At 39.1% G+C, this 24,852-nt stretch overlaps 1 protein-coding gene across 2 annotated transcripts in view; it reads left to right on the plus strand.

Moving 5' to 3' along the window:
• The window catches only part of PIR (pirin), a 75,774-nt gene that overhangs the window by 4,223 nt on the left and 46,699 nt on the right, over positions 1-24,852 (plus strand). For both annotated transcript variants that reach the window (XM_059679673.1, XM_059679674.1), the window contains exons 3-5: positions 3,262-3,354; positions 20,541-20,624; positions 22,491-22,697. In XM_059679673.1, coding sequence (XP_059535656.1) covers positions 3,262-3,354; positions 20,541-20,624; positions 22,491-22,697 — 384 coding nt within the window. The remainder of the gene's footprint in view (positions 1-3,261; positions 3,355-20,540; positions 20,625-22,490; positions 22,698-24,852) is intronic.

A 24,852-nucleotide genomic window follows, 5' to 3' on the forward strand; every position in this document is an offset into this window, starting at 1 on the left:
GGCTGAGTAGGGCGACCAGGCCAGCGGGGGGGGGGCAGTGAGGGGCAAGCAAACCACTGAATAGCAGGCTGCATGGGGCGACCAAGCCAGTAGGGGGGGCTGTTGGGGGCAACCAGGCTGGTGGGGGGGGGCAGTTGAGGGTGATCAGGCTGGCAGGCAGAGGCAGTTAGGGGTGATCAGGCCAGCAGGGGGGCAGTTAGGGGCAACCAGGCCAGCAGGGGGGGGGCAGTACGGAGCGATCAGGCCAGCAGGCAGAGGCGGTTAGGGGTGATCAGGCTTGCAGAGGGGTCAGTTAGGGGCAATCAGGCAGGTGAGCGGTTAGGAGCCAGCAGTCCAGGATTGTGAGAGGGATGTCCGACTGCTGGCAGTTGGACACCCCCCAAGCGGTCCTGGATTGGAAGAGGGTGCAGGCTGGGCTGAGGGGACCCACCCCATCCCCTGTGCACAAATTTCGTGCACCGGGCCTCTAGTTTTACATATAATCATATATCTTACCTCATGGTGATTATATACATACATTTGTATGTCAACAATAAAATAAAATAAAATAAAATAAAACCAAAAAAATCTTTCAGTAGATTGTTGAATTTGTGTGCGTATGTACAGTATATGTTACATATATACACCTGTATGATATACATACACATGTGGTGTGCACCAATAGATAGTGAAAAGAAGAGTCAAAACCAGAGACAGAGTCAAAGAAAGCATTTGATACTTTCAGGTCTAACAATATGACAGAGTAGATACCTTGAAACAAACAAACAAACAAACAAACAAATTAATTAGGTAGCAAAACAAGCCAGACAAAGAAAAATACCATATGATTTCACTTATATGTGGAATCTAAAGAGCAATATAAATGAACAAACAAAACAGAAACGGACTCATGGTTGCCAGAGGGGAGAGGGTTGAGGGCTGGGTTAAAAAGGTGAAGGGATTGACAAGTACAGATTGGTAGTTACAGAATAGTCTTGAAATGTAAAGTATAGCATAGGAAATATAGGGGAATATACTATAATTATGTATAGTCCCAGGTGGGTACTGGAAATATCAGGGAGAGTATAATCCCATTACAGCAGTAATTTTCAACAGTGTGCAGAAATATTTAAAACATGCAATGCCTGACTAGTTAGGAGCACTGACCTCTTGTCCCTGAAATTGTCAAATTTAAAAATGATAACCTCCAACACAACAGTAGCCATCAGGTGTGAATGAATCACAGTTATACCTATTTTTGTCAGATCAGCAAAAAATATACTTTTGGTGTGCTACAGAAGTTTAGTAATTACTTTATGTGTGCCATGAGATGAAAAAGGTTGAAAATTGCTGTATTACAAGGAGAGAGGAAATATTCCAATTAACACCCATCAGCAAATAACTTTTTCCCCTCATTTTTAAATCTTTATGCTTTCTATTCCTTTTTCTTCTTTTTGCAAGCTAGCACCTCTACAACAGAGCTGAATAGAAATGATGGTAATAGACATCCTTATCTTGTCCGTGATTTTACGGATTGTTTTTAAAGTTTCACCAGTAACCAGGTGGTTCAATGCAGGTTTTCTGTAGATCTCTTCATAAGGTTGAGGAATTTTCCTGAGTCCCATATGGAGAGTTTAAGTTCCCCCCTCCCTAACTTTGGACTTGCCATGTCATGTGCTTTGACCAATAGGATGTGTTAATGTGATTGTGCACCATTGACTTGGCTCATTTTTGCTCTTGACCTTGGCTATCAGAAAAGCATCTTCTTGATAGTGACCACAGTTAACGCTTGGGACCCAGAATGAGAAGACATGCAGAGGCCAGCTAAGCTTAGCAACCTGCTACAACTTTAATGCAAATGAAAAATTTGTTTGTAAGCTTCTGGGCAAAAGCTTATTGATAAATACACAGATTCTGTGAATGTTTGCAAAGAAAACCCAAAGAAACTACAGATAAATTGTTAAAATTAATACGAGCATAGAAATGTTCAAAATTGCCTTTCTATCCACATTTCTTATCCCCAGAAGCAAACTGTTCAAAAATATAATTTAAAAATATTATTTATAATACCTTTAAAAATGATATTATCTAGAAAAAATTATACAAAATCTTTGTGGAGAAAATAACAAATCCTATTCAAAGGCATTTTCAAAGATCTAAATACCTGGAGATAACACAATATTATGTAAATGTGCATTTTTCCCAAATTGGTTCTTAGATTCAGAGCAACTCCAACCTGTTTCTACCTCTCATTTATCTTCAGTTGTCTTCTAGCTTTTGCACAATATACTGGACATTAAATATTTAAAATTCCATTTATACAGATAACATTTATGTAGATATCACAAACTCAATGTGAACTAGAATGAAGTCACCATGGCTGCTTTTACTATATTCCTTGTATTTCTGGATGGCCTTGCCATCCTCCCAGGCACCATAGCTAGAAGTTTGGGAATTATCTAATGCTCTTTCTTGTCCCCATTCTTCATCACCACTGCCATTGCCTTAGGCCTGGCATTTCTCCTTGCCTGGACTATTGAAATGACTTTCTAAATACTCTTTGTCTCCTTCCTCTTCCTTTCTTAAACCACCTTCCACATGTGTGCTAGAGTGATCTTTCTAAATCTGATTATCTCAACCTCTGATTATAATCCATCTTCTTAAAGATAAAACCCAAACTTCTTTAAGGTTTGACCTCTCTCCTCAGCCAATCTCTCATCATAATTCTAGGTGCATCCTTTGCCCCAATAGAGTCATTTCCTTGTAGTTCTTCAAGCTTGCCAAGCTGTGTCTTTGCTCTTTTTCTTGGAATAATCTTCCTTCCCCCCCTTCTACTGAACTGCTACATATACTTCAAGACCCAGTTTAAGTGACATCTTCCCTGATCCTGCCCCACTCATGTGTAATAAAGTGTCTTCCTCCAGAGCATTTATCAACACAGTGCAATCAGTGACTTTCTAGTCTGTTCCCCCATGAGATCATGAATCTGTTTAGGATACAGACTCTATCAGTTTCTGCTGGACTATTTAGTTCTTAGATGATTAAGAAATGTTTGTTCACACTTCTCATAAAATGTCAATTCTAACTTAATCAGTGAATCAGTGTGTGTGTGTCTGTGTGTGTGTGTGTGTATTTCTTTTCTGAAAGCAATTTTCATTTCAATAAGTTGCTCATTGGCTATGTGGTTTTCAGTGAATTCTTCTAGATCGGTTCATGAATGTGGTTCCTAGTAGTGTGGCTTAAAAGGCATGCCTAATTTGCTGAATTTTATTTTTATTTCAGTTAAAAAATCTGGATCCATTTTTGCTGTTTGATGAATTTAAAGGTGGTAGACCAGGTGGATTTCCTGATCACCCACATCGAGGTTTTGAGACAGTAAGTAAAATAATTTAACTGCAAAAGTGTGTATTTTAAAACTTGCCTCTTTTAAAATTTACTAATCATTTTTAATGATAAATTCAACTTCTGAAGCAATGAATATTGGCAAAAATTAATTTATAAGTTTCTGGCTATTGACTGGCTATTAGAGAATTGTAATATCTATTTTACATGACGTATACCCAAATGGGTATATTTACTGATTTTTAATATTCTTTGCATTTATAACACTGGAGACATTCCTATTCAAGCAGTTAAGAGCAAGAATTGACTTCTTAAAATATTTATATAATTAAAATTTATTGGAGGTAGGAGAAAAACTTTAAGATATGATTAAAATAATTTTATATTTAAAACTTGTTTCTCTTCAAGAATATTCAGAAATAACCTCATGTAATATAATAGTTTAAACCCAAAAGACAGTCTAAGATCACTCTGAGTATTTAAACTCAGTTCTAAGTTTATATAATCAAGGTGGTTAAAATAGAACATAGCCTAAAAATGAGAATTTTAAGGACATACATATACATTTACAAAGTTAACTGTAAAATTTATAGAGATTCTGCTGCAAATTTGTTTTCAGTTTTAGATATAGAAATAGAAATGTGTAATATAATATTGCGGCACTTTCAAAAATTCCTGTTCTCCACTAATACATATATTCTGGAAAAATACCAGGATAGTTACAAAGTTTAGCCATCTGCTCCTTGAGAAAAACCAGTAATTTTGGGAACATACCGGGGCTTGTTAAAGATTTAGTGTGTTTGTCAAGTCAATTATTAAATGAGTAAATATTTATTGAAAGCTGGTGGCAAGCAGGCATTGGTGTTGAGCGATCTTTTGCATACTAGTGTGTGTGTTTGTATGTTGGGGAGTGTGGGGAGAACACAGAGAGAGGGAGGCTAGCAAAGAATGAGGCCTGACCATTGATTGCCTCCAGTATGCAGTCTAGTTAAGGAGGCAAAAGATGGACAGGTAAACAGTTCACCATTATAGGGATGAAGCAAGAAGCTTCTGGAAATATGTAGCACGAATGATCAAAGTAGTCAGGTCTCCCTTCGTCATTTAGCCATTTGCTTTTCAGTTTCTTTTTCATTCCTTTCACCTACCCTATACTCTTGCTGGATTCTGAGCCAGTTCCAAATCATATGTCCCCACTGTGCTCTTCTGCTACTGGTATGAAGACATTCTCACCATCCCATCCTATAGCTCCAGTTACCATTTTGCTAATCTTTCATCGTCTTTTCAAATATTATTTTCTCCATCAGGCTTTCCAGACAATCCCAAGAGGATGCACTTTCTCCTTCATTTGGTCTCCTTAGCATTATATTTTTTACTGGGCTCATGCACATCAGAATATTAGGTCTCTATGGTGACCCCAATCATATCCTGTCTGTCTTGAATTGGAGGCGGCAATTGAAGAATTGCCTTAATTGCCACCTCCCTTGGCCATGCCCAAGAGGACTGTAAATTGCTTCAGCTGAGATAATCCCACACATCTCCATGTTTTCCAGTTGGATATACTCCATAACCACTGGCTAAATTTAACTGAATAATAAAAAGAGATGGCTTTTCCTTAAGACAATGACTATATAAAAGGACAAAATACATTGCTCTCCTCTCTGTTATGAAAAGGGGGACTGCTATAATTTGTAAGGTACTCAACTTTAAACTACTCAAGGAGTTTAGCTGTAGAAGATTGGTATTTGATTTTTTTCTTTTGAGTAAGAATCTTCCTTAAAAATATATTCATAACTATAGTCGATCCTCATTATTTTGAGGATTCTGTATTTATGAATCATCTACTTGCTAAATTTATTTGTAATCCCCAAATCAATACTTTTGATTCATGGATGTGCAGACAGGCCCAGGGTGCATGTTCCCAGCTGAGGGTGAACAAGGTGATGCTCTGCTTCCTGTTTCAGCTCTCATACTGTAAACAGGTGTCCTCCTTGAGGCCTATTTAATGTCACATTTTTTACATGTTAGTGCTATTTTTTGTTGCTTAATTCATTGTTTAAAATGGCCTCCAACTGAAGTACTGTCTGGTGTTCCTAAGTGCAAAAGGCTGTGAGGTGCCTTATAGAGAAAATACGTGTGTTACATAACCTTCTTTCAGGCATGAGTTATAGTGCTGTTGGCTATGAGTTAAATACTAATTAATCAACAATATATGTTAAATAAAGTGTCTTTAAATGGAAACAAATATAAAACAAGGTTATGTGTTGGTCAGTTAACGAAAATGTGGCCAGAAGCTTGCAGGATCACATTCCTGTGTTTCTCTAGAAGCAGTGGCTCAGTGTTTGCTAATTCAGTGATCATGGCACCTTTAATAGAATATTACTACTGAGAGTAACTAGAATCAACTGTATCAGTTTCCCCCAGGAGTGTAGATAAGCCAAGGAGTCATCTCGGTCTTAATATAAACTTTAAAAGTATGCAATTTAAAACCAGTTCCACTTGTAGGCTGGTATTGCCTCCTTTGTCTTCAGCAAGGGAGCATCCATGAAAGGAGTTACATATGTTGTGTCTTTCCACAATGCCAGGTTTATTAGGGAAGACTGCACCAATAAGCCAATAGAGTCACACACAGGTTACACACAGAGAGGGGGAGCTTATGCAATAGAAGCAAGAGAGCAAGTGTCCAGAGCAAAGTCCCAATCACTGGCAGTGTCTGCAGGTAGAGAGGTGGGCAGGGGTCTTAAAGCCAGGTGGCAACAGTGGCAGCACACGCCCGGTGGTGTGAAGTCCAGCAGGGCTCTGACTATGACCCATGGTATGGCCAAGCTCAAGCATTGGGTGGTGGGAGCTCTGAGTTCTTATAGCCCATATGGGTAGAGATCCCATTCATATTGGTGTCGCTATGGAGTCCGTATCCAAGTGTCCAGACTTGTGGCCCTCCATAAGGGCATTCCCATTACACCCCATTACCTGTCCTTTGTTTGTTTGTTAATCCTCACCTAAGGATATTTTTCCATTGATTTTTTTAGAGCAGGAGAGGGAAAGAGAGAAACATTAATGTGAGAGAGACACATTGATTGGTTGCCTCCTGCATGCACCCTGACCAGGGCTGGGGAACCTGCAACCAAGGTACATGTCCTTGACCAGAATTGAACCCGGGACCCTTCAGTCCACAGGCTGACGCTCTATCCACTGAGCCAAACCAGCTAGGGCTCATTACCTCAGTCTTGGCACAGCACTTGACATAACTAACAGTCATGGCTCACTGACTGCATATTGAATTGTCCGAGGGGTCCAGCAAGTCTGTTCTGCTCTTGCTCTATACATCCCTGGAGCATTTTCAACGGGCTTGCTATAAATTTTGAAGATGCTATTAGTACAAAGAACAAAGTTAGAATTACTTCTTAAGTTATCTTTCCATCCAGAAGTAGGTATTGTTATTGTTTTGATGTGTTTTCTTCTAGTACTTTCTTCTGGTATCATGCTGTATATGTTTTGTGTCTTTTTTAAACTTAACATTATACTCTTAGCATTTTCCCAATATTCTTCAAAAAGCAAATCTTTACTGGCTTTATTAAACATCTATTGTGAAGGTTGTATCAGTTGACATGACTGCAATGATGTATGAGGGTACCTGTTTTCCCTCAGTATCATCAACACAATATATTTACCCAACTTCTCTTTATCTTTGATGTTTTGACAAGTGAAAAATAATGCCTCATGATAGTTTTAATTTGTATTTCTTTTATCTGAGTGAAGTGATTAACTTTTCATTTTTAAGCATTTGTTTACCATACATATTTATATCCTTGCCCTATTTTTTTCTGTTGGTTTGCTGGTATTATTATTTTTTTTTTAAAATATATTTTATTGATTTTTTACAGAGAGAAAGGGAGAGAGATAGAGAGTTAGAAACATTGATGAGAGAGAAACATCGATCAGCTGCCTCCTGCACATCTCCCACTGGGGATGTGCCCGCAACTCAGGTACATGCCCTTGACCGGAATCGAACCTGGGACCCTTCAGTCCGCAGGCCGACGCTCTATCCACTGAGCCAAACCGGTTTCGCCTGCTGGTGTTATTTTATAGAAGCTCTGTTTATAGTAAGGAAATCAGGCCCTTTTCAGTGATAGGGTTTTCAGTAGTGTTAGGAGGGATTAGGCTTGTTTTGCATACCTCTTAAAGGTAAACCTTTGGATACAAAGCATAGAATCAAACCAAAAGAAGGACGAACTTTATAACAATTCATTATGCGGAGGTAGAACAGCCTCCCCGAGTTGAAGTTTGTATTTCTGGGGAATACAAACATGCACTGAGTGTTAACATAATGGGTGTGTTACCAGATTCAGTGTTCCTTAAAATGGTTGTGTACTACATGAGTCAGTGCTGTGCTGGAATAAAAAAAATATGAGAGCTCAGAAGGATTTTTAAAATAAGAATGAAATTACGCTGTACTAACACATGAATATAAAATATAAATAAATACACATATTTTCAGTGCATGCTCATTTTTAAAATTAATAATGATACACAATCAAAGAAATGTGGAGAATATTATTCTACAAAATTCTTATTACCTCAGTGTGATGGGTATACCTGGTCTCACCTGGAACCTCAGGCTCCTCCTGAGATTTGCTAAATCAGAACCTGCATTTTAAGAGCATCCTCAAGTGATTGATGTGCACATTAACATTTGAGAAGTGCTCCTCTAGATGACTTTGCAAATTAGAGATATTGTAATTCTATGAGATAAGAGAACCTGATTTTACTGAGTTAATGTTAATAATTTTTTTTAAAAAAACTTAGCTCTTTGGTTTGGCTAGCTGTATATTTTCTGTTAAAGACTTGCCTGAAAATTGAGGAGGGAGAAATGTCCTGGAGGAGGCACAGCTGGTGGTCACAAAGACAAAGGGGAAAATTTGTTCAGTATTTCCTGCCAGGAGTTTAGATTCTGGGGAGCATTGTTTTCCAGAGGCCTGAGTGGTGGAATAATTTTGCAGTGACCTATTTCTGGTCAGGCCTGATATCTACCCCCCCTCCCCTGATTTGTTTAGAGCAGTGGTTCTCAACCTTCTGGCCCTTTAAATACAGCTCCTCATGTTGTGACCCAACCATAAAATTATTTTCATTGCTACTTCATCACTGTCATGTTGCTACTGTTAGGAATCGTCATGTCAATATCTGATATGCAGGATGGTCTTAGGCGACCCCTGTGAAAGGGTCGTTCGACCACCAAAGGGGTCGTGACCCACAGGTTGAGAACCGCTGGTTTAGAGCAACTGTAAATGATCAGAAACAAAGAAAGATCTGAAAATTGGGCAACATTCTTCTCTTTTTAATCCATGCCCTGATAAGGTTTAGTTTAGCTTGAAAAACCATCAAAGTTCACACTCTGTGGATGAGAAGAAATGCATTTTATGCCTTTTAACATCTTCCTTCAAATTATAGCCTCATGACTTTACAGATTTTAGCACTGAACATCCAGTGTCCCTTGGATCCCCTCAGTCCTGGGGAAACCAAGATGGTTGGTCACTCCTGCCTAGTTAAATTTAAGAACTGTCAGGACTAAACTGTCATGCCTGCTTCTCAGGGACATTTTAGGATGTTTTTGTCCATTATGTTCTTAGTTGAGCTTAGACATGTTTTAAAAGTTCTTCACTACAAGCCTCAACAGGTTTGTTGATCAGGAGAACAAACCTTCCTTGTTTCTAAGGGTGTGCCCACTAGAATGGCCACACTAGCATTCACTGGTTGGCAGCCAGCAGAGTTTGCAGGCAATGCCTGAACAATAGCCTGAAGAGGAAGGAAAGGTCCTGGTGATTCACAGGAAAGCTCACACTGGATTCAAATCTCCTGTCTCCCATACAGCCTGCTTTTTCTAGCTTGCTGTGCACTTTCAAAACTTATCATACCATTATGGAATCAAGGCTGTGGGGAGGAAGCTTTATTAAATTAATATCTATTTTGGGGGGAGGGAAGGGAAAGTACTCTAGGAAACTAGGAGAGAAGGATACTTTCCCAACATTATAAAGACTATTGTTCAATGAACATCCTATGTCATATCTAACACTGAGATATTAGATATAACCCTGTTAATTTGAGAAAAAAAAAGACAAGAATATCAACCAGCACCATTATGATTTAATATGGTTCTGGGAGCTTTGAAGCTGTTAATAAGAGTTAGAGCTATTGGAAAGGAAGAGGGAAAATATTAATTTGTAGGTAATATGCTAAAAAAAGAAAACCCCACAGTGGTTGCCTCCAACTTTGGGTGGCGATATGACTGGAGGAGGACCAAGGGCACAGGACTTGTCCTGAAGTTATAGTTACAATGCCAGCACGTGGATTTTAGCTTATATGTTTATTTGGCATGATTGAGAGGTGAAGCTAACAGATTATAGGAAGGAAGCTAAAGCCACCCTTACCTCCAAGACATCCCTTGGCACCACTGTGCTAAGAATATCAACCAAAACATGCATATAAATCATGCAAAAATCACCCATTTTCCTGAATAAAAGCAATGACCAGATATAATGGGAACATCCCATTCACAATGGCAATAATATCACTATACAATCCCAGGGAGAAAATTATTCCCTTTAACCCAGTAATCCTACTTTCAGGAATCTAATTTCCTGGAAAAAAATTCATCATAAAAAAATAAAAGCTCATTATACGAATATTTATTCCAGTGCAATTTTACAAAGTAGAAAAGGAACAAAGTAAGTATCCAAAATAATAGGGGAATTAGTATATATCTATCATCTCTATCTCTACCTCTACCTCTACCTCTACCTCTATCTCTATCTCTATCTCTATCTCTATCTCTATCTCTATCTCTATCTCTATCTCTATCTATCTCTATCTAACTGTATCTGTATCTGTGTCTCTATTTCTATCTATCTATCTATCTATCTATCTATCTATCTATCTATCTATCATCTGGAAATTATCTGTAAGGAAATTATCTATCTGGAAGATGGAATATTATGTAGGGTTATTTATAAAAAATATTGTAAATAATATTCATTACTCATGGACTGTTTAAATCAAGATTTCTCAACCTTGGCACTTTCAACATTCTGAGTGGATAATTCTTTGTTGTGAGAGTCTGTCCTAAGATGTTCAGCATCATCCCTGGCCTCAGTGATTCTCAACCTTCCTAATGCCTCAACCTTTTAATACAGTTCCTCATGTTGTGACCCAACCATAAAATTATTTTCGTTGCTACTTCATAACTGTAATGTTGCTGCTGTTATGAATCGTAATGTAAATATTTGATATGCAGGATGTATTTTCATTGTTCGCGACCCACAGGTTGAGAACTGCTGCTACACTAGATGCCAGAAGCACCTGTTACCTCTAGTTGCGACAATCATGAATGTCTCCAGACATTGCCAGATGTCTGTTGCAGGGCAGGGGGCCACCAAATTGCCCTAGTTGAGAACTAATGGTTTAATATATGTGTCCATAAAAGGGTATACTGCACAGCCATTAGGAAAAATTGCACAGCAATCAGGAAAAACTTCATAGTTTGCTATGTCCTAATATAGAACCAATCTCCATGATAGTTGGAAAGTGACAAAGGCAAGGTACAGAATTGGCAGTGTAGGATTTGTTTAAGAAGCAAATATAAAGGTATGAAAAGACTATACCTTTATTCTCTTAAAATTGTTTATTATCAATTCTATTATTGGGAAAACAGACTAATTTAGTGAATGATTACTTCCACAGACTACATTGATGCAAAGAAAATAAAATTACAAAATTCATGTCTTGATGCCAAAAGAAGATAGTGCTTAGAGAAAAAAACAAACACATTATGACAGATACAAACATATATTCACAAAACTTTTAAAAAATTAATTAGTTTTAAGTATATTCATATGATTGTGCAAGTATCACCTGATTACAGAACATTTTCATCTCCCCCCAAAAAAGATCCCATACCCATTAGCAATAAGTCCTCATTCCCACTTCCCCCAGCTTCTTGCAACCACACTTTCTGTGTCTATGGATTTGCCTATTCTGAACATTTCATAGAAAAGGAATCATACCATATGTAGTCTCTCAGGTCTGGCTTCTTTCACTGAGCATAATGTTTTCAAGGTTCATCCATGTTGTAGTTTATGTTAGTACTTCATTTCTTTTTTATGACTGAATAATATTCCATTATATGAACGTACCACATTTTATTTATCCACTCATCTGTTGATGGACACTTGGGTTATTTTCACTGATGCCTTTATTCTTGGATATGCCTAAGTTTTCTCTGAAAGTATACCCAAGAAACTGGTAATGCACCTCCCAGGAAAGGTTACTGGATGATGAGAAAGAGTTAATTTTCACTCTCTCTTTTTCTTTTTGTATTTTTAGAGTTTCGACCTATGCCTATTGGTTATTTAAAATACTAATATTTTCAAAATGCCCTCTTCTTATGCCATATTTGGAGAAAAAAAAGTGTTCTCATGCCCTAACCGGCTTGGCTCAGTGGATAGAGCATCAGCCTATGGACTCAAGGGTCCCAGGTTCGATTCCCATCAAGGGCATGTACCTTAGTTGCGGGCACATCCCCAGTAGGGAGTGTGCGGGAGGCAGCTGATCGATGTTTCTCTTTCATTGATGTTTCTAACTCTCTATCCCTCTCCCGTCCTCTCTGTAAAAAATCAATTATATATATATATATATATATATATATATATATATATATATATATATTTTTTTTTTTTTTTGAAAAAGTGTTCTCGTGAAGCTCCTGATGCTCACCTGCTCTCCAGGAACTCTTGCTGAGGCTTTCGACTTGGGTCTGCTTCCTCCACATAAAATCAGCCCAGTTTACGTTCTATCCCAGTCAACCAGATAAGCTAATGGTATATGGCAATGTGTAATGGGGAGGATGACCTAGGGGCAGCTTCCTCCATGAAATATTTGAGGACTATGAGAGGTTCCCATGAAACTTAAAAGAGTGTCTCAATTTATGATCACAACTTTCTCCTCTTCCACATGTACCCTGGCTGAACGGAAATTAAAATTGTGTGTGTGTGTTTGTGTGTGTGTGTGTGTGTGTGTGTGTACATGCACACACATATGCTTACATGCATGTGTGAGTTAGTCCTGGGGGTAGAGGACTTCTACTTTGCAAGAAAGTTAGAAGAAGTTTAGGAAGGAATAAGAGATGTCCAGTTGAAGAAGTTTCATGTTCTAAGGGGGAAGCTAGCACTTCTAACAGAAGGATCGGGGAGGGATTCAGGAAAATTTTAGCCATTTAGTAAAATCTGAAGGAATAAGTTAGATATGATTCACTGGATAGTGGGGGTAAAGATGGAGGGCATAGTATGGGGATAGACTAAATGGTGAGTAGTTTATTTGGATTTAAAAATTGGATGTGTGTGTATGTGTTGGGGGGGGGGATCTAAGGCTGTAGGTTGGGCCATTACTGGGGACAGCCTTGAAAGCATAACTCATTCTTTATTTATAAATGGATGGCCAAAATTCTATATCCGGAAACTCCCAAAGTAATCCAATCATGTTAAATTGGAACTATCGTTAGTCTAAAAGTTCAGCTTTTAGACTGTCTTATGTCAGTGGTTCTCAACTGGAGGTGATTTTGCCCATTCTGGAGATATTTCCGGTCATACCAACTGGGGGATGCTGCTGCCATCTAGTGAGTAGAAGCCGGGAATGCTGCTGACATCCTACAGTGAGCAGACAGTTCCCACAGCAGACTTAAGCCCTGGTCTGTCAATGAACATAGGTTACATGAGGAAATAGCAGTTTCACTGAAATATTCTTTCAAAGTAGTTCACATAAATTCTTAACAAATTTCCCCATTTCCCCCCACCTGATTAATGATTACAAACAGAAACTATTTATATCTGAGAGACTGCATTCTTAGAGTTAAGTAGACAAATTGGAGGCACAATGTAATAAAGACTATCAACCAGTTATTAAATATTCTTCGATGTCAGCAAATTTAAAATGATTCTAATTTTTAAGTGAGACTAAAAATAAGTCCACAATAAATTAACATAGATCATTGCACAATAAAAAGCTCCTTGCAGATATTCAACACTTTTAGCAAAGCTGCTTTGGAGTTATCCATCAATCTACTTAAAATGAAATGCCTTACCTTACAGGATTAAACCCATATGACATTTGCCATGCAATAACATTAGCTTCCAGTTTCATGAGAAGCTACACATGCTTTCAGTGTATTACCTCTGTGCTTCACCAGCAATCCTGAAAAGTAGGAATTGTTAGCCCCCAATTTTACAGATGAAGAAACAGAGGCTCAGAGAAGTGCTGACTTGTCAAGCTCACACAACTCATACAGGGCAGGCTTGGGCTGGCCCATCTGATCCCTGACCCATGCCTCACCACTCTCCCATGCTCCTATTCCTTCTAGAACAATGTTGATTTCTCTACATCTGATATTGTCTCAATACATTGACACATTAGTATTACAAATTAGATTCTACAGGTGATACAGATCCCCAAACTAAACACCTCATACTCTTGCCGTTACTCACTTACTATGGGACTCAATGGTTGAGGGCTCCAAATTTTCCTGCCTGTCAGTGCAAAGTAATGCTCTTACTTCTCTGAACTTCCAGTATAATGAGAAAATGGATTAGGTTGGTTAGCTGCCTGGATATTTAAGGACAATCATTTATGTCCTTCTTGTAGCCACAAGGAGACAAATTGTTATCGAGTAATAACATAATAAATAAAATTGTCCTTTCATTGCTTATGACCTTTTATTACAACCTAAAAACTCTTTTCCTCCTTCTATTAACCCTTTTGCCCCACCTCACTTAAGCCTTCTCCAATATTCCAATCTTTTAAGGACCAGGTGGGGTCTTGCCTCCTCCATGAATTACTCCCCAATTCCTCCAGATTTTTATTCATCAAAATTAATCTTTGTTCTATGTTTCTACTGGGACTAATGTACTTCTATTTAGTGTTCATGTCTTTTATCTTCATATTTTCTTAGTGTTTCTTAGGTGCGCAAGGGTTGATCATTATGTTCATTTTTCTAATTTTCCACTTATGAGTCTGTGATGACATTTTCCTTGTGATGGCAAAAATGAGAGAAGAGAGAGAGAGAGAGAGAGAGAGAGAGAGAGAGAGAGAGAGAGAGAGAGAGAGAGAAAGAGATTAAAAATTATTACAAAATTTAAAGTTTATTTAAGAGACAAAAAGTTGGCATTCCTATATCAAACCCCCTTATTTTTTTGATACTTCTTTATTTTCCCCTTATTTTTAAAATACATTTATATTGATTTCAGAGAGAAAGGGAGAGGGAGAGAGAGATAGAAATATCAATGATGACAGAGAATAATTAATTAGCTGCCTCCTGCATACCCCACACTGGGGATCGAGCCTGCAACCTGGGCATGTGCCCTGACCAGGAATTGAACCGTGACCCCCTGGTTCATAGGTCGACACTCAACCACTGAGCCACACTGGCCAGGCTCAAACCCCCTTATTCTAAAATGTTTTATTGCTTCTTGAAGTCCAAATTTTTGAAAACTGTGGCCCAGTAATATCAAGTACAATGAACACATTGACTAAAAGTCTGAGAAATTAAATCCTTATAATGAATCGAATCAGGGAATAATAATAATGCACCAATCAAAAGATATCAGGTGCTTAATTAAATATTATTATTATTTGGAATTTTAACAAAATATTAAAACAAGAGGGGACTTGACATAGTTCCCTTAAACCTCTCTCTCTTTGTAAGAGCCCTGTGAGCCCCAAAACTGCCTGGGACCATGTGTGCAAGGGAGCGTATTCAGGCACTTCATTCTAAAGTGTCTGCCTTGACAGCTTTTAACTAGAGACTGTGCTGAGCAGAAGAACCTCCCTCTACACCACAACGTAGCTCATCGTTTGATGTCTCAATGACAACCTGCCACAGAGATACATGGCCTATTGCAGAAAAATATTGAGCACACGTTTAGGATCAGCAGGGGGCACTCTTAAACAAAAGTACTTCTAACCACCCACTTTCCCCCTGGGTACAGACACAACACTTTTGTATGTAGGAAATTTGGCTAATCATAGAAGTTAGCAAACCATTTTCTTGAGATTCCTTCAGCATAACCGTGGAAATAAAACAATGAATGTGAACACCCTGACTTTGGATTTAGAAGATACAAGTTTATCAGTTAAGAAGCTGGCTTGATGACTACATGAGGAGCCATGGGGAGTTTGAGGAGATTCCGTGGGAGATTGAATCCTGAGTGGGGTTTGAAGAGGAAGGGCATTCCTGGCTCTGGGGTTTTAGAAGCAGCTGGAAGGTTCTCAGGGAGTCTGCAATTCAGCTCATCTGCATAGTTAGATTCAGGAATACGATCACCAGAATCTCATATTCAGGCCTTTTTCATCAGCCATGAACTCAATTTGTGTGTTTTCCCCCCCTCCTTTTCCTACTCAGCTACCAAGAGAAAAACCACCATTTGAGAGCAAATAGAAATTATAAGAAAACATAGTTTTATCTATAACATAGACGTTTTGCTTTAAAGAATAAGCCTTGCATCTGTAATATCAAATTAGGTCATCACACTCTTCCTTCTGAATATCAGCCAGAAAGAAACAACAAACTATATTATATCTTGTGCTGTGATTCTGCTGAATTTATAGCTCTTTGAGGTATACCTTTCCTAAATTTCACATTGCAAGTGACACTTTTCTTTCATTATTGTTGTGGGTTTGTGCCCTTCTCCTTCCAAATACAAACACACAAAATACAAAAAGAAATAACAGACAAGGAAGCAAAACTATTTAGTAGAGATCCATGGAAAGTTTAGGGCTAGAAGAAGGAAAAGGACAAGCAGGATCAGGAAGCATGACAAGTCCTTTAAGAAAACACCTGTTTCTGATTACACATTTCTTACTTAACATGCAACTCTTGAGTTTAAACATAACATTCCCAAATCCATCAACCACCCATGGCAATTCTCCAGGTGTTAGCAATTATGTAATGTCCTAAAAAATCATCTGGATTGTGTCAACTCAAAAATTATTGCTTGAGATTTTTAAAAAATTCTTTGCAGGCATTAATTTAGACTTAAGGCCTCAGTGTAGCATTTATACCGCTTAGTAAAAATAAATAAAATGAAAGATAGATAATCATAAAGAGTCAGTCATTTCTTTGGTTTCAGATTTCCCCCAAAAGACTAAAAGTATGGTTTTTGCTGTAAGTAGTCAAAGGTAGGCATTGCAGACTCAGCAAATCTTCATAGACCAGACCTCTCTAATTCAGATTTTATAGTATTTAGGATGGGAGAAGTGAGGTTTACTTTTGTATTACCAGAGAGAAGTAGAAATCCCTACCTCAAAACTAGAGGAAAAGGGTATCCTTTTCAATTGTCTTCTCAATCTTTTAGAAACAACGTTGGAATTGCTTTCTAAAATAAAATTTGCAAAAACAAAACAAAACCAAAACACCAACAAACAAACAAACAAAAACCTCTCTTGGTGTCCATGGACATTTTCATCTTTAAATGAAATAATTTCATAATTTACTTTATAAAGTTGCCTGACATGATTAACAACTTGAAAGCCCCTCAACTTGGATAATTGAAAAAATCTTATGGGATGGAAAGAATATGATTTGAAAGAGACTCCTTTGAGAACCTAAAGGAGAGTTTCAGCCCAAACAATGAAAATTGCCTATATTATGCAGTTATTTTTAATTACAAATGCATGCATAACAGGAAAAGGAAAGCAATTCTAGGCAATGCTCCTGGTAGTTGGGCTGCTTCTTTGAAATTTGGAATTTTTAAGCTTTGTGCTTGAATCCTGTTTTGGCCTGAGAGTCCTCTATAGCATTTCCAAATCTTCTCCACTTGCTAATACATTGAAGTCAGAGCTAGCTACATTGTACTCACATGTAACATGGAGTTATTCTTCTGATTCTTAGTGTTTTCCCGTATGTCTCTCTGTCTTCCTGCCCAGCCCTAGTTTACCAAAACAGTTCATTAATAGGAACAAAGTTCACCTAGGAACAAAGCATATCACTTATTTTCATTCACGGATTACCAGCAGCATCTTTATATTTTACCAAAACAAATGGCTTGTTTTTGTTGTACAAAAGTACAGTACTCATTCCAGAACACCCAAACTATAAGAAAAGTGGAAAGGCCACAACATGTAGATGCAATTCCACCATCTAGAGATGACCACAGTTCACATTTTGCTATGTGTCCATGCAGGCTCTGTAACCACACAGAAATTTCATTTCTTTTCTGACCTTTTCTCCTTTTGATTTAAACTGGCCTTGTCCAGCCTAGGAACACCCTGATTCACCTGCCTCCTTCTCTGTTGCGTGTTCACTAAGCCCTTGGCTTAGGACAATGAGATTCTGGTCAGCATCAATTAATCTTAGGAACAAAGGCTAGGTCTGTTGACCATAGAGACAGATCTTTGGTCAAACTAAATATGTCATTTAGGCCTCAGTTGTGTTTCAGCTCCAGGCCCAGAAAAGCAGAAAGATCCCATTGACCACACCCTTGGGAAACCAGACAGAGCAACGCCATGGTTGACATCAGGCCTAGCCACAATGATCAGCTACCCATATCCTAGCAACAATCAATCAATAGAGACCACGATCCTAACTCCCTTAGTTACTATGATTAATGATTTCTCCCCTATATAACCCATCCCCTGGAAGCCACGGGGAGCCGGGTCTTCGATAACAGCTCACCTGTGTGACTCCAAGTTTGGCATCATTTCCTTAAATAAACCTTTAGTTTCTTTGCAGATAACTCCTGTTCAAGTTTGATTGGGCTTAATGTGCACAGGTGAATGAACCCCTTTGGTAAGAGCACCTCCATGCATATCCTGACATAACTGGATCCAATGTTATTTAAATAAACCCATTTACATGGATCATTGTATATGAACCCTTTATATAAAATTACTGTTCTGTAACCTGCTTTTTTGATAAAATAATATGTCATTTTCTGTGTCATTAAATAGAGATTTATATTACATATATAAATATTACTCTAACAGTTGCATAATATTCCCTTATGTAGGTATACCATACTTTAGCTAAGTGTATTCTATTAACCCATCATCCAGATTGTTCCTGTCTTTTTGTTATAATAAAGATCTCAAAGATCGATTTGCATATACATTTTATATCCTTGTCTCCTTAGATTTAAATCTTAGAAGTATATTTTTTTACATTTAAATCTCTCATCCACTTGGAACATGTTTCTGTGTATAGTGGGAGCTTACTCCCTTTTTTCATATGGTCAATCAATTGTTCCAATACTGTTCATTAGAAAATGGATCCTTGCCCCATTGATTTGAAATGACTGTCATCATTTATTAATTTTCCATACAAATGGGTCTCTTCTATTTCTGAGCCAATGTTGCACCATTTCCATTGCTATACTAAGTTTCCAGGTGGAGATTTAAGACTTAACATCTGGTCAGGGTTCTCCAGAAAACAGAACCAATAAGATATATAGAGATAGATATAAAGAGGAGTTTATTATGGGAATTGCTTCACATGCTTATGGAGGTGAAGAAGTCTCACAATCTGGTGTCTACAAGCTGGATAACCAAGAAAGCTGGCGATATAATTCATTTCAAGGTCCAATGTCTGAAAACTGGAGTGGGGGTTTGCTACTGGTATAAGTCCCAGAGTCTGATCTAAGGGCAGAAGAGGATAAATGTTCTATCTAAAGAACAGAGAGCAAGAATTGGCTTTTCCTTCACCTTTTTGTTCTGTTTGGACCCTCAATGGATCAGGTGATGCGCCATCCCCTGCATTGGTGAGGGCTATCTTCTTTATGCTATGGACTCAAATGCTCATTTTTTTTCCAGAAACACCTTCACAGATGCACCCAGAAATAAGGTTTTGCCAGCTATCTTGGCATCCCTTAGCCCAGTAAAGTTGGCACATAAAATTAACCGTCACAATCTAGAACCTTCAATTTCTGTAGTCACCTGCTTGGATAAAAGTTGCTACTGAGGCCATTCTATACACTTCAATGACATTGCTCTGCAGGATGACACAGGGAAAGTCCTTATGTCAACTAGCTTCGATTTGCACTGTAGTAAGTGCTCTATAAACATTTAGTTTCAGGAACTGGCACCCAATAGCTGAAGAAGAGGTGGGATTATTATAAGGGTATAAGATTTCAATAGTACGATGGTATCACGTCTTTCATTGACCTTAGTTTGACGTATGAGAAGGCAGAATAAACAATGCCTGTTTTTCTAGTCTGAATTCTGAAGTAGTTGAGAAGATAAAAGAGTAAGAAAGATGGCAGACAATATACCTTTACTTCTGATAAAGCTGAGATTGGGGAATATGGCTTATATATGCAGGCAACTGGGCTTCTGAATACTGCACTTGAAACAAACAGACTTTCTTCAGATATCATTGGCTGTGCGGGATTCCTGCAGGCCACCACCATTAGGGTTGGCCCTTCTCACAGAGACAGAGTAAAAGAGGGCGCTTGCTTTCTGTGGGAAGGAGAGGGGCAGGGCTTCAGCTAAGCAATTTCTGCTTTCACGTCCACCAGTCAGATTAAGTTGTTTCCTTCCCAGGGGTGGTGAAGTACAGCAAGAGCCTAGGAGTGTTAATGTTAAAGGACATCTCCATAGGGATGGAAATATCAAAAAATGGCAACCACAGTTAGTGACTACTTTATTGAACAGCCCAGATTTCTTTTCACTTTTAGCTTTAGTATGGGCTTGCCTCTGGAAAAGTTGACTTTAATTCATATGAAGTCATTTGACATATTTTACAAAATTTATTGATTACTTAGTGAGTTTATGTGCCTGGTGTCAGAAATACATTTACTTTAAGTGTTCTCAAGTTAGCTTTTAGGTCTGTCATTCCGCATACCTTGGTGGATGTGGCATTGGTCACTGGGCCCCTGTTGTTTTAACAGGAACTGCTTCTCTTTCACCCTGAGCTCCAGGACCCACCATGGCAGGGCCATAGCCTATGGGTCTAAGCTCTGACATGCCCAGGTCTGTCTCTGCTGGAAGGAAGTGGCTCCTATGTGAAATTATCTCAAAGACGTTGTGTGGGCTAGCACTGCCCTTTCACTGAGATTCATTCCCTCAGCTGGCCCTCTTTACTATCTTATTTACTCCTGAAACTCTCTTCAACCTATTTTCTGTGGGAAAAGTAAACAACTATTCACAGCTATCCAACAGCTACTTGCTCTTATGCTTGTTTTTCAAAGGTATCTTACCTCCTAGAAGGGGGCAGCATGGCCCATGAAGACTTCTGTGGACACGTTGGTCAGTTGAACCCAGGAGACCTGCAGGTATGGCTAAGAACAAGGAATTGCTGATGGTTTACTAGTCATTGGGTATGCATGTTTGATCTGCCAACTGCCAGTACATTCACACCTGGAAACTTGCACAGGTCTCTCGTATTCCTCTTTCACACTTTTCTTGATTCCCTCAATCACTTTTTAATTCCCACCTAGTCTTTCTCTTACTTGCATTTCTCAAAAGAGTAATCAAGAGTGACTGTCTCAACTTCCTTTATCTTCCATTTCATTCTTCACTCACTGAAATCAGTGTTGGCCTCTCAGCAATCCCCACACACTTCGTGAAGCTGTTCAGCTTACGGTCACTCATAATGTCCCAATTGCCAAATTCAGCATTCCAGTTTTAATCCTCATCTTTATAGATCTTTCTGCTGTATTTGAAACAGTTTACTACTTATCTATAGCTCATTTGAAGGAGTAGGCATTGTCACTTAAGACAATGACCCAAACCCTGACACCATCCTAGTCTTGTCTGATATGTATTAGAATTTAAAATCTCTAGGAAATGCTTGGGTAATCTTTGCGAGTTTTGTAAATCCGAACTCTGTATCAGCTACTTTCTGGGATCATTTACATTTTTGGCAGATTAATAACTGCAAATATTTGACTCATGGTGTTTTAATGAACATGGAATTTGAAGGAAAAAAAGCAAAAGGATAGAGTTGTGGCCAAAAGTTAACAGTGACCTTTCACTGGAGCAGAATTATAAAGTGGAGATGGCCTTGAAAAGTCTATGATGACTGGTGTGCCCTGACCAGGGACGTGGTGATTCTTCTGCCCTCCATGCAACAATTATAAAGTATGTCTGTGTGGATCCCAGTGGGGTTAAGCTCCAGGTACCCACAGATTTAACCTGCTCATTACCTCCCCTTTTTGGCTTTCTCCCTTGCCTAGCTCACTCTTCCCTGCTTGTGCTTTCTGCACCACTTTCCAAATAAACTACCGGCACTGAAGTCTTTGTCTCAGGATCTTCTGTGGGAGAACCCAAGCTAAGACAGGCAGGAAATCTATCATGTTCCATTCTTCTTCCCTAATATGCTCTTAATAAAGGGATAAATGAATGCTTGAAGAATCTGCATAACAGTGAAGACAATGACTGTTTTCTCCAAGTAGTGAGGGCTCCATTACTGGAATTGAGCAAGTAACTCAAGTCACCCATCCATGGTATAGTGGATACTATGGGGCCTGCACATGTATCTTTATGCCCTTGCACTTACCCATTCTCCAGCTGCTGCGAATATTGACTGCTGATGGCTCACAGCTGCATCCCACCCTGGGCACTGCCCTCTGCAGCAAGAACTGCCTCTTCCAAGGTTGTGCTCCCTCCTGGGGGGTTGACACACAATCACTGGCTTGCTGATGTGGGGATAAAAAACCTGGCTACCTCATCTGAATTTGGGAAAATTCTGAAGGTTTATCCAACTTCAGACCTCCCTGTTAGATTGGCTAAGGCCTTTGTTGTAACTGTATTGCTGGCTGGCATCACCCCCTGCCCAGTCATGCTTTTTCTTCTTCTTCTTCTTAAGATGCTCCCAAGAGCAATTCCCAATATACTGTCTGCCTGCATCTCCCCATCTCAGTGCTCAGCTGAAGACTCAGGATACTAAAGAGAGACTCCTTCTATTAGTATGAATTTCAGATCTGATGCTTTGAATTAAAATAGGAAGCATGGGATACATTGGGAAAACTAGAAAGGACTCCAGAAGTTATCATTGTTTTCTTATTCCTCACGAGGCCCAGGGCTGTGAAATAAGCACTTGTAAGGTACCTCACTTAGTTACTGTGTCATAATGGTCCCACCTTCAGCCTTATTCAAGCCTGGGTTACATTTCCCTCTTGTTGGTCATTTATTTGCAGTGGATGACTGCAGGCCGAGGCATTCTTCACGCTGAGATGCCATGCTCAGAGGAGCCAGCCCATGGCCTACAACTATGGGTTAATTTGAGGAGCTCAGCGAAGATGGTAGAGCCTCAGTACCAGGAACTGAAAAGTAAAGAAATTCCTAAACCCAGTAAGGATGGTGTGACAGTTGCTGTCATCTCTGGAGAAGCCCTGGGAGTAAAGGTAAGCCATGCTTCTGTGTGTTTGTGAAAGCTGAGTTGCTCAATGACATAGGATGGCCCTGTCCGGATTGTCAGTTCTCACTGGGTTCATCACAGTTCATGTGCCACAGTTCATGGGCTGGACTTGCTTCAGAGGTGTCAGAATAAGTGGAACCTAATGGGACCCAGAATTTTTTGCCACATGCAAACCCAGAGAGTTAGAAAAATTATAAGAAAACAAGATCATATTAAAAATCTGGTCAAAAAGCAATTTTCAAGGTATATCTTAATGTGTGTGCAGATTTAATGTCTTTCCTTTTGCTTATTGTGCAAGTTTATAACTCCTTGGAACTGCAAGATCACCAACTCTAAGAAACAAACAAAAACAAAAACCAACTCCACTTCCTGAAGGTTTATTTTAAAATTAATTTGAACATTTATTTATCCTGTACTTGTTTTACACTGCACATTCTTCTCAACTAAGACTATAATATTTCAGCTTAGGCTCCCGCCATTTTAATCATGTTAGGTCAACTGACGCTAAAGATTATGGACAGATTTGTGGTAGGAAAAGGGTATGCTAGGTACTATGTCAGATGCACATGAGAACTGCTGCTGGGGAGGCCAAGTTCAAAGTAGCAGCCAGCTGGGGAGTTAGCTGCATAGAGTCGTCTCTTAGGTAGGGTTTCCCAGAAGTAAACCCAAGATGAGAATTCATGTGTAACTGATTTTAAAGGAAGTTCCCCTGGGGGGGGGCAGTAAAAGAAACCAGGATAGGAAGGGCATGAGCCAAGCAAGGGTATCATCTTAGGTAAAGTCCCAAAGAGGATGGGCACTCAAGGATCAGTCCACCTCCAAGTTGTCCTGATCCACCCCAGTGCTAGGCAGCTGGGGTTTCATGCTGTCTTACCCCAAGTCATTACTCATGGCCCTTGAGTTTGGGGTGGGGGGGCACAGAAATGGGATCCCAGGGGACCTGATAGGGGTCCTGACACCCAGTTTCACACAAGCCAACAGGAACTGAGAGCATCAAGAAATTAGGAACCACTTTGCCATTCTCCCTGTGGGCAGCCAGCACTTCAAACTACTTTACACACTAACTTATATAAACTTAAATTTTGTTTAGATACACCCACAGGGACAATGGCTTGACAGTGGCTTCTAGCCAACCACTCAGTGGGGTGCATTTCATGGGCAACAGGATATTCATGATTTTTGGTTGGGACTTACAGATTTTGTATTTCCTACGCTATAACCACAGTTCTTTACCTGTACCAGGCCTGGGCATGTGCATTATTTTGCTTTGTGTTTTCAGTGCAAACAGAAGTAATTGAAGGAAAAAGAATCAAAATGTGCTCCCTATTAAGCAAATATATCTCTATGTGTACTTTGCAGTTGGGAAAATGACCCTTCATTGTATTTCTGTGAGTCATTTCTTTTTCATCAATCATTGGGCAGTGCCCTTTCCAGTGGTATGGCAAGAGTTCCCTTCCCTTCAGCGCCACAGAAGACAATTCAGATACTGTGGGGTCTTTCTGGTGTAAGGCAAAGGACGTAGCTATGTGTGGAGTCAGTCAGGGAGGCCTAAGGAGAGCTGAATTCATGCACATGAGAAGCTGCATCCTCTGGTTCCTATGGGGCTTCTCACTCCGTGTTTCCAGGACTCTAATGTTCTAGGGACATGTCAGGAGATACCTCCGTCTCCACTTCAACCAGAGCACAAGGCTTTGTGGAATTGTCCTTAACATTTCCTTTACAAACAGTGTTGAGCTGTCTGCAGCTAAAATGAGAAACGAGACCATTGATTTAATAGGCAAGCAAAGCCAGCAATGTCACAAATCCTCCAAGTTCACAACTGCTTTTCATTTATAGAAAACACAATGCCATTTTAATGTCAGAGCTGATTCCAATTACAGGCACAAGGACATTGAAAGCACTTCCAAGCAGCAGACTGCATAGTCTTGCAGTCATAATCAAGAATTAGAGATGAACGGTAATGTTTTAACTTTGTAAAATAATGTCTTGATAGCTGCTGGCCTCTAAGTTTTCTTATTTTTGTTGAGTAAAATCGTTGAAGTGAATTACATTTTCCTAAGTCAATGATGGTTTTTATTATGAGAGAATTTTAATAAGGAACTCTTCCAACCCTGTTTAGTATTAATTTGAATTTTGAGAAA

This window comes from Myotis daubentonii, chromosome X (genome assembly GCF_963259705.1).
Source record: "Myotis daubentonii chromosome X, mMyoDau2.1, whole genome shotgun sequence".
NCBI classification, from domain to species: domain Eukaryota; kingdom Metazoa; phylum Chordata; class Mammalia; order Chiroptera; family Vespertilionidae; genus Myotis; species Myotis daubentonii.